At 46.7% G+C, this 16,392-nt stretch overlaps 1 protein-coding gene across 1 annotated transcript in view; it reads right to left on the bottom strand.

Annotated features, from left to right (window-relative positions):
• LOC144161985 (sodium-coupled monocarboxylate transporter 2-like) overlaps nucleotides 1-12,496 on the bottom strand; it is a 67,033-nt gene extending 54,537 nt beyond the window's left edge. Inside the window, exon 1 of the mRNA XM_077692524.1 lies at nucleotides 12,328-12,496. Coding sequence (XP_077548650.1) covers nucleotides 12,328-12,394 — 67 coding nt within the window. The 5' untranslated portion in view covers nucleotides 12,395-12,496. The remainder of the gene's footprint in view (nucleotides 1-12,327) is intronic.
• Nucleotides 12,497-16,392: the final 3,896 nt, after the last annotated feature.

Here is a 16,392-nt window from a genome sequence, read left to right as displayed (position 1 = left end):
TGGCGGTTCACTTTTGGGATGTTATGCAGCGAACTTTACACAAAGACTTCCCACTTACCCCGCATGGTATACGGTATTTACCCACACAGAATAACGAAGGAGTCCCCTACGATTTAATAATGCTCCTGGGCCTTCACAGCATATGGAGGGCGCGCATGGCGTGGCTCCATGGTGACGTGGATGCCCGACCGGCCCGGCAGTTTCTGCGGGAGAGTGTCACGCAGTTCGTTGAGGGGCTGAGAGTCCAGCAGCCAGTACCAGATTGGTTGGATTTTTTAGAGCCGTTAATTTCTCTAAAGTGATGATTAAATAACAAAGCCTAGCCGGAAGCACGGCTGGTATGTTAATGTCGGTGTTTGTTGTACCAAATGCAGTGTGGTTATTTTTGTGTTGTAAGTGTGTGTTGATGACTGGTAATAAAGAAAAAAAAAAAAAAAAAAAAAAGTAGCCTAGCAGTCTGAGGCGCTAGGAATTCATTGCAAATGTTTTGCGAGTCACGAGTTCGAATCCCCGCGGGTACGTGCTTTTTTTTTTTTTGTAAGTTAACTTTTTTGTTTTCCGCCGATGTTTTCTATATTGAGTTCACCTTTTTTGGGGCCGCAACGTTCATGGCTACACGAACTAGTTCACAAAACGCGCGCAGGCTGGCACTGGCGCGCTAGCGAGTTCTCGTTGGCGTGCTGTTGCCATAAGCACCGACTGCTTGCAGGCAGTGGGCACAGGCCAGAATGAACAGACCCTTGGCCTGGTGCGAACACGCTTTTTACGATACAGGCGTGAGGGTGGCAAGCTCCAAATATGGGGGAAAAGCGCATGACATTTGGGCGTCTGCGGGTACGCGGAGGGCGTTCATGCACTGCGTAGGTCTCGGCTAGTGAATGCTACGACTACAAGCCGTCCTGGGAGGCTTATCTTGTGCATTTTACAGCCGACAACATGGCAGAAGCGCGGTACGATGATTACTGAGATATTGAGAATGCCCATCCAACAAAGCCATTGGTTATGTTTTACAGAACCGAAACCGAAACCGAAACTTGTGTGATTGCTAACCTTGGGCATCGTCCAATCACGGCGCCCCTCCTCTCAACGTCACAGCCTTAGTTGGTGCGGCCGCCGCAAACCGCGCATGGTAGTTTTTCTTCTTTCGCGCTTTGTAAAATAATTACCGATTTGTCAACCGGATAAACGATGAAAAGTGTGCTAATTTGAGCCAGTCTACACAGTGCAAGCAAAAACGGGAGCTTGACAAATTCAATTCAGTGTCCCTTTAAAGTCGCACACTATCAACAATGGCAGCACGATCACTGACACACCATTTAAAGGTCAATCAGGCACACGTACCAGTCCCACACTTTTCTTTAACGTATAAAAAATTTAGACAAATTCAGCCAAGACAATTACCACACAATATAAAAACTAACAGACAGCGAAGAGTAAGCTCATCAGTGTAACAAAGATGGGCACCATTTGAAAACTCAGGCGAGCAGACGCACGCATCGAGAAGATGCAGCTACTCCGGTGATCACTCTGCTCAGCAGAAACGGCCCGCACCTACGCTGCCTGTTACCGAAAAATGTACTTGGTTGGCCTAGCGGGTTCAGCATGCCGATCTATCATGCGGCACTTCCACAAGCAAAACAATCCTAGCAGGACAAACACGTCATAGGGAACCCGATCTAAATCTTCAAATGGCAAGAAGCGTATTGTGTATGTACGGATGCTGATGTCCTTTTTCACTATCCGTTGAAAGACGCCCCAGACAAACACGGCGGCATGGCTCAACACAAAACAATGGTCAATAGTCTCTGGTTGATTGCACAAGCGGCAGTGTTCGATCAAGGGAACAAAATGCCTTTTCCGCGCAGCCATGTTTTAATTGGAAGCGTTTGCGAATGAAGCCAAAGAAAAAAATGTGTTAGAATTTGGCGGTACGCACACACGCTTGGCAGGATCTAAAACACTTATTATGGGTGCGCACGTATGTCTGCCGATAATAAGGTACCGGTAACAGATTATGAATTAAGGTGTTCATCATAGCCTTGCTTCAAAGCATAAACAGGTACTCCAGAGAAAGCCGCGTAGTAAGGAAATGAATAGTATCTCCAACTTCCTTCAGAAATCCCATGGCGGCTTCCTGTTAACCTCGACAGTAGAAACAAGGAGGAAAGGTAAATGGTAACTTATGCGCTTCTGAAGTATAGTAAGTAAAAGTGGATAATCCGCCAATTTGTATAAGAAAATCTGACACACAAGTTCGTGCTCAAACAAGTGCGTTAATAAAAAAAAACACCAGACACCAAAAAAAGAAACAAGTCATCCCTACGCATTGGCTCTCATTTAAAGCTCCACACGAAGGTAGCAAATACTCTTTGTAGCGCCTCGATTTGATCCTACCCTTACGAAAATGCTATATATGGCCACATATAAAAATTGCCATATATGGCCACGTCAGGAATTGGGCATATGTGGCCATATATGGGTGTGCCATATATGGCCATATATGCCAATTCCTGACATGGCCATATATAGGTGGGGCCATATATGGATGTGGGCCATTTATGGCCTTATATGCCCAATTCCTGACGTGGCCATATATACACGAGGTCGAATGAGTTCGGAATTTTGGTTTTCCCCTTCACTCGGGTAGCGTTGAAAAAAGTTTAACGTTTTTCCATCGTAACCATCTTTCTCTTACGAAAGGGTATTGATCTTATTGGTTGTGATTTTATCGTTTTTTTTTCTTGAATTTTTATTTATGTCTTTGTTTTGCTAGGAGGAGAATAAAACAACGCATATTTCGGATTTCGTATGGTTACATCCCTGTTTTTATTTGGTGTTCTTTTGTTTTTCGAAACTTCGTTTAACCAATCATCTCCATTTAGGCTATTACGGCAATAAATATGTTAACTCCGCCAATTATAACTTTTGATGCAAGATCAGGGCGTTACACGGTCGGGGAGATTGGGTACTCCGCAAAGTATGCTACATGCACAATAAAAAAAGTATTTGTTGGAACACGTTTCACAAGAGCAGTCTCCGGCACAGTGCGGCTTAACACTGATGCATTTGGAGGGCAGAAATAAACCTCCGACAGAACTATAAATATACAACGAGGAGAAATGGCACTAAACTAACTACACAAGAAAAACAAGCAAAGAGTAAATTGGGGTCTAATGCGGCGAGGGTACATCTGGACTACGAGGTGCGTCGTTTAAAGGGCAACCAATGGTTGATTCAGAAAGGGATAATTAACGACTGCCGGCATAGCGTTCATACAGCTGTTTTGAAAGCGATGTTAGCCTACCTCGGCAGATTTCGCGAACGCAGACAGTCGTTCACTCGGCGAAGACTACCGTGTTTTGCAGTTTGTAACTCGCTTCGGCAGCAGAGGAGCATGGTACGACGCGGGTGTGCGGCGGTCCAACGCTAGACCTAACGTAACACTTTGAGGCCTAAACCGTGAAGCGAATGGCCTGTTTTTGCACGCGATTTGTATGTGTCGTATGTGTATGTGCTCGTTTTTTTGACGCCCACGGGGAGCTGCTTCATCGTCGGTGAAAATGACGCGCGTTTCAAAGCGCTAGAAGCAGCCGGGTTGCCCACAGGGATGTTTAGGTCGATCAACGCGGCGGAATTTGATGGCTGCTTTACTAAGCCGAACGGGCGACGTATGATAGTGTAGTTTTCGCCGACATCATCCGTTCCTTTCCCGCATGGACAACTTCGTTTGCACTTTCAATTAAATTTTCGCAAGCCATTGGGTGTCCCACTTATTATTACCCTCTGCGTTGTTTTCCTGCTCAAGAAAAAAAAAAAACACGGGGACGCTTATTTCGGCTAAGGTCAGTATTTTCGTGTACGGAATGTCAGGCGTGCGCAGCGTCTTTCCTAACTCCCGCTGGATGGCGCTCCTCGTTCACACTTGGGGAGGTTCCGGTATGCGAGGGGGCGTGCGTGAGTTACGCGGGTGCGTTTGGTTCGACAATGGAGGAAATAAAAGTTTAGGGGGGAGCGTCACGTAACAATCGCGATACCTTGTCATAAAAATTGCGCCCCAGTCCACCCTGTGAAGCTGGTTCGAAATCGCAGCTGGAAACTACACCCACAACGATTACACATGCGACGTCACTTTTATTCACACACGTGGCTCTAGAAAGAGCCGTCTATAGCCAGAGACAAGTGAAATGCATTTAACCACACCTTTTATTACTTCCAAGAGGTAGTCTTTGCTACGGTTAAATCAATGCATGATTCATGAACATTGGTTTGTTGAGTTGTATTGGTGAAGCACATGAAAGGAAACTCGTTTTTATAAAAGTGAAGGAATCTCAAACCCGGTGTTAGACGATCTCACTTCGCCTCCGTCTCTGCTACCGCCAGCGGTGGCGACGAGATCGGCGGCAGAGACGAAGGAGCAGTGCCATGCTATGCGTTGGTGTGAGTTTTCTTATAAGTCCTAGTGCATGAGCAAGGTGCCCACACGGCCGGTACATGTGCCGTAGGCAGTGTGGCCCGAGAGGTCGCGTGGCGCTATCACGTGGCATTGAGTGAGAACGCAGAGGTTAAACCCTCAGATGTGCCCCCTGAGGACACCATGTTTTTCCCCCCTCTCCGCGTGGGCTCGTAGCTCAATCGGCAAGACAACAGCCTCTCCTCTCCGCTTCTCCATTCGTTCGAAGTTTTATTTTGTCTTTACCAATAATAACTTCTTGTATTTGTTCGCGGTAGTTTTCTGCGGGCACCAACGGTCCCGACACAACCCCGGGGGGGGGGGGGGGGCGGGGGAGGGGGTGTAGAGGTAAAAAAGTTCGCTTGTCACAATGAAAAGGAAAAACTTATGGTAGCTGCGCCCTCACGGGACAGGCAAGCGGTAGTTTTTTGCGCCTCGTGTGGCCGCCCTACCGCACTGCATGCGTGCGGCTGTCCGTTCGGTTGGCGGGTCGTCCGGGTATTCGGGTTTCGGCAAATTGGTCGGACGGGAGGGACAAAAAACATCCTTATTTATTGAGATTTCGGATCCGTTGATGTTCACGCCGCAGTCGAAGTGTTGTGTGCCGCCGCTGTGCAAAAGTGGAGATGACAGAGTGCAACATCCATGCCTTATATTTTATTTCACAAAAAACAGCGCACTTTCTTGGTTCTGATCATTTTTTTTCAACGTTGCATTGGGTGGTAGCAGTGAGCGGATAACGGTGCTGCAGTCCACTGTGGTCAATATCACTGATCTGCACTTCCGGCGCCTTTCACGTTGAGTGGAATAACCCTAATTTTTTTGTTTTACACTTTACGGTAAAAACGTCGGTCGACATTGATTCCTTATCACCCAATAAACCTTCCGTAACTACCCTTCTGCTCTTTTAACTTGGCTAATGCTTTGTACTAGGGTGGCTGGTTGCAAGGGAATAGGCCTCCTGCGCTGGAGTTTTGGCGACATGCAGTGCCCAAAAAGCAGACGACCCTCGCCGCCCTCAATGTGTTTGAATTACAAGCCAGAGTGAAAGTTGGTTCTGGCACTTTGTGGCGTCTTTAAATGACTGCATACTGTATGAAATAGCCGTTAAAGTAGTTGCCGAGGCTAAACAAAATAATATCCGCTAAAAAAAACCGATTTATCGGCTTTCTTTTGAGCGAGCTGTCGCGGTGGTCGCGGCGTGGGACAGTATCGCCAGGTCGGGTGGTTTAACTGTTTGACGACAGTTACAGTTTTTTCTTCTTGCGTGCGGTCGACAAAGGAAAGTTCATGAGTACCATAAACACGGAACGCTGCTCATCCTATATCCTGAGGTAACTGCAAAAGGTTGCTTCAGCGGAAGCATGCAAGCGAACGCAAGAATTGCACAGCCGACTCATGCAGCTGACATTGCTGGCCTGGTACCGCCTTTGAAACGAGTGGAAATTTTGTTTAGTATTTTCGCAAACTAAATTATTCTTGCGTAACGTTTTACGCCGCACGATTTACGAACGGCAGGGTACATGTATACTAGCAAGTAGGTGGGGCGATAGCGCCAAATAAACAAATTAAGCGCTATTAAAGGACGCAAAACATGCACCAAATCACACGCCCGCTGCCTGCAGAGATGTGTACTTCTATAACATCACATAACACAGCATAACATAACACAGCCGCATACACGGCGCGGGGCCCCGAATATTTACATACGATCATCACTGACTGTGTTGGTTTTCTAGTGCAGGGGTCGTCGAATCTGAACGCCGACACGCCAGTTTTGACTTCAAATGGAGTTAGACAGCAAGACAAAAACCGAGAATTGGCGTCCTCCAGTTGAATTGCCCCCCCCCCCTCCCCATCTTTACACTTCGCCAGATTATTGTCAAATATTATTAGAAATTCGCTTAATTTTTTCTCTTTGCATTCAAAGCCCTCCTCCTCCTCCCACCCGATTTGCCGTCCAGCCCTCCGCCGTGTCGGCTGCATGGAACTCGGCCGTTGCTGACCCTCATTCTAGGCTATTAAGTGCGAACAGGGAATGTATGCTGTAAGAGCGTAATAAAGTAAAGTGAGAGCAAACAAGGAAAGCGAGCGGCCTCTTAGTTCGCCCGACCAATTTGTTTTATGGCCACTAATTTCGGAATCGCAAAACAGGTTTCACGCTTCTGACGGTCGCGGCATTTTGTTACTGAGACACGCAACAAAACGGCAAGCTAACGCTGCACCATGTATTCGTAACGGCGACGCAAACGAGCACTGTTTAATGAAAGTGCACGGAGAGTGTGCAGGTACGCGAAAGAGCGCGATCATCGCCGATTGCGTCACTGTTCTTTTTTGATCGGCTGTTTTTGAGAAGTGTTTGTCACCTAGAGTATTAGTTTAAATTAGAAATTTCACTTAAAATTTCACTTCGTACGACCATCGATCGGTGAACCTGTAGCAGACGCCCTCACGGTCCCGGCACTTTCGTCGGCGCTGTGAACGTGTTAAGCGCTGCAAAGCTTTTTCCCCTAATGCCAAGTTGATCGCTGAAATAGATGGGACGCGTCGGGGATGAGCCGGTGACCGCGTCGCAAAATAATCGGGAGCGTCGAGCTCATTTTGCTTCTGTCAACACGGGATCCTATGGGACCCGTGCAGCTTTGTACTACCCGGAAGTACTGCCCGGAAGCCGCTTGCGCAGCGCCCCCTGGGCAGCGCAGGAGGCCTATATGAAAAGGATTGCCGGGAAAGCGAACAGGCGTAGCGTCCTAAACCGAAATATGTATCGCATTACCACTAGTGCTGTGTTGTATGGACTTCATGGGCCTTACTATGTTTACTGCACTCTAGAAACTGACAGAACATAGCCGCATGCCTTACAGGACGAATGAATTCGGGGCGCAGTTTTCGCTTCTCGATCGGTTCCCGATGACTGTTCGGCCGAACGGTATTGTCGGCGTCTTCAATCAGCTAGCCAGTCACACCACGCGGACTTTCGATTGGCCGAGGCGTTCGTGTCGCCTTCGGCGTCTTGTGACAAGGAAGTCTGCCAACTCGGAAGCCAGCGTCGCCGTCGTGTCGTCGCTGTGTCGGCCTAGCCAACGCGCCTGAACGAGAAGCGTGGTAATAGAGTAAAAAAAAGAAATATGGACGAACACGATGGAGTTAAGCGTGCTGTAGGAAGATCTAATTAACCAAAGGCGCTGCCGCGAGCAGTCGACGCTGGGCAGACGGCGCTTCTCTTCGTCCGAAGTGCGAGAAAAAGCCGTCCGTTATCAGGATTCCTGCTTCGTGACGCGCATGGGAGAATCGATGACGTACATGCGTCGGAATGGTGGTGCCGAAAAAGACGCAGGAAGGGGTGGGAACGCGGCAATAGACCGTGAAACAAAATGGCGAGTTTTGCTCTGCACGTAAAAACAATATACTTGGAACAGGTGACGTCAATTGCACTTGTTTGTTTAGTGGCGCTTGCTTATTTAGTGGGCTCAAAACGCCTTTCAGGACCCATTCAACAACCGCACCTGCCACAGCTGCGTATGTAGTGGCGGCGGTGGCGGTGAGTGCGAATGCGGGCGGCGCTGCAAAGCACGTCTCAATGACGTCACCTTACAGATTCTCGCATTTGTCGTCTGCTTCACTCGGGCCTGCTCTTCCGGCTGTTTCTTTGAGCTCAGTAGTCTTTTGATGCTTCTCCGCACCAGGTTTTGCGTATGCGTAACTTTTTATCCTCATAAAATGGTTAAAATCACGTACCCTTGCTCAAGGCGTGATTCAAAGTATAGTTTTTGATACCGCTCCGGAAGAAACGTTGCCCGCGTCGCCCCATTCCTTGCGACGCCGCTCCTGTGCGGAGCGCGAAGAGTCGGAGCTGGGGGTCAGCTTCTGTATCGTGCAATATTTCGAAGAAAGCGAACCGCCACAGTCTAATAACCGACAACAGCGAAAATGCAATACCAAAACAAATTTCAGGCGTACGGGCAGTCGGCTTTGGCAGAACGCATTACGATTCCCAGTTCATATTGTGAGGTAAAACAGTTTTCGAAACCTTGTCGGATGGTCGAACGTATTGTATCACATCACTTTACGTTGTCGTGACATGAAAGTAGGCCGGCATGCAATATGGGGCTTAAAAAATGTGGGTTGAGTTACAAATGTGGGTTTAGTTCCCACTGTGTGTTGGCGCATGCTGGTTTTATACCAGCTTGCGCGTGCAGTGTGGAGGCTTGTTGAGCAAAACGAGTGACGTGTACGGCAAAAATACAGTAACGCTATGTTTGGTCAGACTTCGAGGGATATTTCTATACATTTCGCAACGCCATATCTTCCGAATGTTCAGATATGCGCTACAGTAAAACTGCACTCAAGAGGAGGAAGAGAAGGAGAACACTTTACTTAGCAGCAAAATCGATGTGGTTACTGGACGGGCTCCTCACTATAGGACAAGAAAGTAAGAGTAATTTTCTTCAATTCATGGAACGTCATCCCGAGTAGGCCAGGATTTGTTCTTTACGCCTGAAGGGTTTGTAAAACAATAAAGAGCTGCTTGGCCATATTCATCGGTTTCGATTCTTGTTGCACTGAAAACCGGCACGTATACTATTTATTCCGTTCGTTAGCGAGTATATCACGCCTTCAACAGCGTAATCATGGTATAACTCTTCGGGTTGAGATACAGTTTGTTATAGTAACGATCGTTACGATAGAAATTCGGGCACAAAAACCGCTTTCAAGTCAGTCCTCTCGACAACGTTGTCTGCGCCGTTTCGCAGCGGCGTAGCAGAAACCTTTTCATTGCATTTACATGGGAATAAACAAAGCACGCAGCGGATATGCACCGTGTTGCACGCAGCTATAAGGAAACCCAATTTGTGAGAAGGTACTGTATGCGTTACAGCCAAAGAAAATACCCACACAAACCTTGTGAGCTTTCCAACATCCCCAAGCCTAAGGCGCTTGTGAAGGTGCAGAAAAAATAATGCGTTCGGCACCGAAAAAACATTCACCCGATAGAACTCAACAACATCGAAAGAAATAGAAGACAGCCGTTTCATTTCCTCCTGTGCGGTGCGCGTGTAGGCACCCGCTCCATGGTGCGGAGCATTACACTGTTGAGTCTTCATAAGAGCATCTCGAAATACTTGAGGGAAGCTTACACATTTTGAATACTTATCAAGGATCTCTGAGCACCCAACCTCCCAAATAAGCTAGAAAGAACGAGTTACATATCATCTTGCGATCGATACCCAGTCTAAAATCACAACAGGAATACCGCAAAAACCTAACAGGAATTCCGGTCGTACGACAGAAAACTTTGTTCTGACAACGACAAACGCATCTGTTGTCACGACACACATTGCTGTCGTAACGACAAAGTCAATTTTCTCAACAACAAACATTCCTGTAGTTACAACACAACTGCCATTTACGCTACTCTCCACAATGGGCAATAACAATCAAAACATGTGCACCTACCGATGGAACGTCAGGATGACGACAAGACACGAATTTGGCACGCCGTAACATCAAAATCAGGACAGGAATACGAATCACGACAGAACACCAAAATCCCGACACGACAAGACTACGACAAGACGACAGTACGACACGCGAAAATACGACAAAACTACAGACTTTTTTTCTGTCGTCTTTTCTCAGAAATTTTTTCTGTAGACTCGTGCAGGATACAGCTTGAAATTATTCAGAGGTATCCGACACTGGAAAAATACCTGAATTACTGGAAACACGCTTTTCAATGCACTGAAGCATCAGGGCGGGCGATTTCTAGCACAGGCAGTGTTGCTCTTCACAAGCGGAGTGTAGCGGACGACAGCGGCGCGAGTCCCTAAACCGTCGTCAGAGCCCGGGCGGTGCCACTCAAACATCTCACCGCCAATAGCGCGGCCGCTTACCGAGCTATGCCGCGCAAACGTAGGCTCAAAAACGTCACCGTCACCCATCACCGGTGTTTTCATATTACGACAGCCTATATAGGTCAATACACCTGTCAATATCCACGCAGGATCTTGTGCAGAAAATGTGCGTTATCTTGTTGGGATTTTGTTGCTTCTTTTCGGTGCAACTGCACCTGCGTGAGCTGAATTTCATGGTCACAAAGGTGATCGTCCTTCTTTTTTCGTCTGCTACTCATGCATTATGCACATTTGTTCGGCCTGCTGCCGTTGTTATTTCATTCGTTTTGGTGGGTCATTGCACTTATTCTGCGAATTCGTCATGAAAATAGGACGGGGTTGGAGGTGGCATGCAGATATGCTGTGGGCTCGCTGCGTGAATACATGACCAGTTCTATACACTTTTCCTTGAATTAATTACTGTACGCGATGATGTATTGTTGGGTGCAGCTGTGGAAGAGCAGCAGCCGCACGACAAAGCGAATTACTTTTCACGAGCGTTCCGTCACTTCGGTGTGCTATCAAACTCTGGAGATATATCAAGATAACCCAGTCCTACCACAAGAAAATTCAAGAGGCCCCTAATATCAACTTTGCACGTGGACTGCAGATGTTCACGCAAAAAAATAAACCCTCTGAACGTATACGTTCGGACGCCGAACGTATATGGCTGCAGGTATACGTGTTGGCTGAATTGAAAATAGACATGGAACACGCGAGATTTATTTCTGTAGGCTGACGATTGTATATGTAAGAGGGGGAACTAGACTGACCAGTACGTTGTAGACACTGATCGGCGCTCATTGGTACGAGCGGTACGTTTTATGCCACCAGTCTTAGATCGCTTTGCAAAAGACGCGAAGCTGTCAAATTTGCTGTTGATGATGATTATTATCACTATTAGGATGGTGATGATGACTAAAGTAATAGCGGAAGCGGCAAATGACATCAAACAGGCGTTAGGTATTTAACTACCACTGCTTTTTCTAACCACGACGCATACTTCAGTTCCGTTCACGCGCTGAAGCTAACTATGGTTGCGACGACTTTCAACTAACCCCTTTCCTGTTTCTTCTCCACATTGACCCTCGAGCCTCCCAGCTTAGAACTCCAAGCCCAGTAAACTGCATTTTATTTTATACGCACTTTACTAGTAAAGTATAAAGTGAAACTCAAATTTACACTATTTTTACACCCCGAACATGTTTCAGAAGAATCGGGTTAAACCCTATTTCTCCTCGACCTTTTCAAAGTATCGATCTGCACAATTGTGGGCTGACGGTCCGCCGTTCTGAAGCAGTGCTTGCTGGAAGAAAGCGGCATAAGCACAGCTTTCGAAGTCACTGAGTATTGGCGTGATTCTGCCAATCGCTACAACGGGCTGTGAAAGGCATCACTGACACTGACGTGCCTCGCTAATGGAAGCTGTGGTGTCGAGATAACTTCATCCCGGCTGAGGTACACGTTCAACAATCGAACAGGTCTCGAACGGAGATCGACATGTTGCGATTGGAGATGAAAATGCACGTGAACAAGGATGTGTCAAAAAAAAAAAAATCGAAGACCAGCTTTTCATGAATAAAATGTTTAATTTCTTGGAGGTTATCAATGTTTGTTACTTGCATTCTTTCTAATTCATTTCCCAACAAACCCCAAACTTCGGAGAGTATTTGCTAGGCAACGCTGATGTCCCCACCATTTTCAGCTTGAAGCAAGCCCCAATGTTAGCGAATTAGAAAAGCTCGTGACACCTTCTGATAGAATAAGCTGAGTGTATTACATGGAACATATGTAGATTTCACAGGAAAAAACCGTAATTTAAGAATGATTTTACAAAAAAAAAAAACAATTTCTCCCAGGTTACCAGTTTGAAAAATAGCACCCGATTCCGCCCCCCTCCCCCCCTAGTTTTAAAAAAAAAGAAACCCGAAAACGAAGAACCGAAGTAAAAACCACGTATAGGCACAATATTTTGTTACATACCCATGCTGAGAGCCGTTAGGGAGACGAAAATGACGTAGTCTGGTACACCAACGCTGGAGCTAGCCATCACAGCTGTTACGGGCGATCAACAGCTTCTGTTTACACAAATAACACAAAGCTGTTCGTAATTTGCAAAGAGAACCTCCGCAACCAGTTCACTTGTGCTATTCGCTCGGTGTATCTGGTTGGCATGAACAGTTTGCGTGAGCATTTAGAGCGTTTTTCGTTTTGTTGTACCTGCGGCCGGGAGGCAACTGCAACGTGCTAGTGGCAGGTGCTCCGAAGCAGCTGTGCGACACGTTTTTCTGTTTCTCGCTCGAATCCGTGGTATGCCACGTTGCCGCGAAATAACCGCCAGATATGGTTTTTGAAACAGCAGAAGGTGCAGGGCGTGGGCGAATGGTGTCATGTGAAATCATAAACGCAAAAAACCTACTCAGCTATGCGTCACTATTTTCTCCCGCGGTTTCTCCGTGGTTTTCTTTGTTTTCCTGACGTTTAAAAAAATGCACGCAGCTTGTCAAAAAAATTGGCCGCGTATCTGCTCCTTTCGTTGCAAATGCCGTCAAGAGACGATAGTCTTTATCGGCTTTTGCGAAGTAAATGCCTCCCTTCGCTTTACCGCTCACCTCTCATGTTGTTCCTCTTGCGTCGCGCTCCTCCCAAGGTAAAGACGCCAAATGTTTGCTTAAAGGGAAGTCGAAGCGGTTTTAGAATTAAAAGAAAAGTTGACTAGCAGCAAGTACACATTGAATAGTTCATGTGTACGAAAAATTTTCGCAATACATGCAATAGAAGCGGCGCAATGAGCAAACATAAAGTGGCCCGATGCCCCGCCCCCATCTCGCCGCGCGAGGCCGGAAGACCGAAGAGCGCGGGCGAAAACCGGCTGAAAAACGTCATACCTGGACTTCCGGCCGGATCGGCCGCCTCGGCCATGCTCTTTTCGCCGTGTTTCCTTGTGAATGATACTTGTTGTTGTGGTTGATAGCACTCATTTGTAAATTTTTTGTGTTCAAAAAGTATGCACGAACGCCAAACGAGGCATACGTTATCATGCCGTATTCCTAAGCAGAATAATGGCACGCCTTGATGCTTGATAACATACGGAAGCAACAGCCGAGGTGGCTGTGCTTGATGACAGAGAATATACTACACTACGTTAAATACTTTGTAAACCGCTCCAATGCGGTTTTCTTTGTTTTTTTTTGATGCGACGAACGTGAATGTTCACATTAGATTCTAGATTTAGGAAGGATGGGGAATACTGCTGTACTTTGGCCGGGGATGTTTCGTTCTATTCTAGAAACCAAGTCACATTTGTTGAGCAAATACTTGTTTCGTTAAACGCGTCGGTTTTCTTTCCCTATGGGCTCAGGACAGAGTTCAAAAAAACAATTTTTTGGTGAAACTAAAACAAGGGGCCAATCCTGATAGAAGTTTTCTCCCGGCTAAGAGGTAAACAGTATTCCTACAAAGTAAAAGAACCAAGACGACCAGATTACTTATTTTGCAAGTATGCATGTCACGATAAGGTGATGTTTGTCTGGAATTAAAAAGAAACACCACTCCGAACCACCATATGCACCGTGCCATAATTTGTGTTGACTGCGGGGGCCTAATTTTTTGCCCAAGATTTCGTGTGGCTGCATATTATAACCTGGCAAGCACTTGTTGTCACTGAACCTCAAGTGTGCTCCAGTGATAGTCGGTGATATATATATAATGATGATACTAAAAAAATTAGGAGCGAAGAGTAAATATACGGCCTCTGTCCGACTAGCGCGGTAAATGCTTAAATCTAGAAATCCTGAAACAGGCCAACAATTCATTATCCCAAACGTTTGGCGATTGTTACATAATGTAACGTAACTACAACGTAACTGCCTTGTCCGACTGGTCTGTTAATTATAACGAGGTGGCCGTAATATTGTAGCAGAATGCGCAGCGCACAAGCGAAAATCAAGTCCTACTGCAGCCAATAATGCTGAGCAGGCACTAGTATGCTGCAGTGTTTTCAGAATAAATGCATGTGAAGCAGTAAGACGCCACTCATCGAAGTGCAGCTAGCAATCGCGGAGGCGCCGTAGCGCCGCTGCCGAAATGGCGCGCGCGTGTGGGTCTGTGTACGGGGATGAGTAACATGGCTAGGGTGGGCGACAACGAACAAAGGAAATGCGGAGGCAGAGTCTGCTTGTTGGTTTATGCGTGTACCGGCAAGATGTGTCTCGCATATACGTTTACAGCGCATGAACGCTATTTTTTCGCGCAGTGCACGTACGTGCTTTTCGCTGGTAGATTGTTTATAAAACGCCCATTAATCTTCTGTATAAATGGTTTTGTGTATAATAAGAAACAGTTAAGGCAGTACCTAATATTAAAATAAGGTATAAAATCCCCCTATGCTGGTTGACTAATTCAAAAATATTTTTATGGAACCCACTAGTCGACATCACAGTCACTCCTTTGGGGTTCTCTGTCGTGTAAAGCAAATTTAAGCTCCAAGATAATTGAACCAACAGCACGGGAAATTATAAAACAAACTTCCAGTCATGTGCGAAAATTAAACTGCAAGCCAAATTGCCGCAAAGGCAACCGTGCGATCGTTCGCAATGCTTCCGACAAGCCGCGCGGCCGAAGGGTGTCTTCCTTTGACGTCATGACGGGCGCAACCAATCAGGGGCGTCAAAAGATAAAAAGCGCGCGTCTTTCAAACGGGGCCGCGCTTTTTGCAAGATAAATGCCACTTGGACTCATGTACGATAAATTTCAATGTGATATTCGGAATCAGCGCACAAGATACTATATAACTGTTAATTTAACTCAAATTTTTTGGAAAGCGCTTCAGCTTCCCTTTAAATCATTCTAAATTTCCCGTGTTCCACTGCTCCAAACCGGGCTTCTCGATGCGAACGCTGCCGCACAGCGAAGACGCGTGTTAATCGATGCGCCCTACTTCAACGTTTATAGAACCGCGTTTCCCTACTCCACGTGCGTTGCAAGCAGAACGTGGGACCTATCTAGTGGAACCTTGCGTAGCTTTTGCAGGTTGCTTTCTTAAAATGGCGCCAGAAGCAATAGTGGCGCGGGCGACAGCAGGCGACGGCGGAGTGAATTCTTTTTCTGCAATTGATGAAGTATTTAATTTCGCAAAAGTGAAGCATGTTTGAATTTTTATAAAGGAACGCTGCAAATATCACTTCTGCATTGATTTGTTGTCTCATATTTGCGTAATGTCTTGTTCTTCTTTAACAATGTTGAGAAGTATGAACATTACACCGGACATAGACGGGTAGATTTAGCTCTGACTATATAAGACTATTACGCAGGCATTGTTTTGCTTTGGCCGGGTGGCTGAATCGAGTCACAGACAGACAGACGGACAGACAGACATACAGACAGTCCAAAATTTCTGGGTTTAAGGAGCCCAAGAAAGACTATCGTCTTTAGAACAGTCTATTTGACACAATGCTTTACTGCCCAGTTGCTTACCCGCAACACTGTTGATACACGCTCCTTTACTTCGGGTCTGGAAGCAGTGCGGACGCTATAGTTGTCGTCAGTATAGAGAGCTTTAGAATAACGCATTCAGGAGTACGCAAATGGTTAGCAAATGCTATTTCCTTGCGTCGTTCGCACTGCGCATGCGCCGTACGCTAAGCCAGTGCTGCGCTTAGCGGACGGAAGACGAGCGGACGCTATTTCAGCAAAATAGCCTGCGTACGCGAGGCCGCTTACGTTTCCAACATGGCGGCAAGTAGCGCGACAACCATCCCCGGTTCCGCTCTTCTGCGGACAGTAATTTCCTTCGGATGGACCAAGTTCTTTGCTCCTGTGTTTTAAAATACGTCGGGTGGTTAGCACTGTATCGTCGTGACATCGCGGACCGTCCGAACTAAGCTCTGTAGCCAGGCCAGCGACCGAGGCTATGTGTGTGTCTGTGTGTGTGCTGTGGAAGCGCTTGCTTCGCGATGAAATGCGACGTTACGCTTCTGCGGGTGCACTGCGCTTCCCATGCTCTGGATTATCTTTCTCGAGCGACGTACGACTCAACCTCGCATCGGG

Source organism: Haemaphysalis longicornis, unplaced genomic scaffold, assembly GCF_048455015.1.
Source record: "Haemaphysalis longicornis isolate Haplotype H1 unplaced genomic scaffold, Haemaphysalis longicornis Haplotype H1 scaffold_12, whole genome shotgun sequence".
Lineage (NCBI taxonomy): Eukaryota > Metazoa > Arthropoda > Arachnida > Ixodida > Ixodidae > Haemaphysalis > Haemaphysalis longicornis.
Note: the sequence above shows the minus strand (reverse complement) of the source record. Positions and strands in the feature narration are given on the sequence as shown.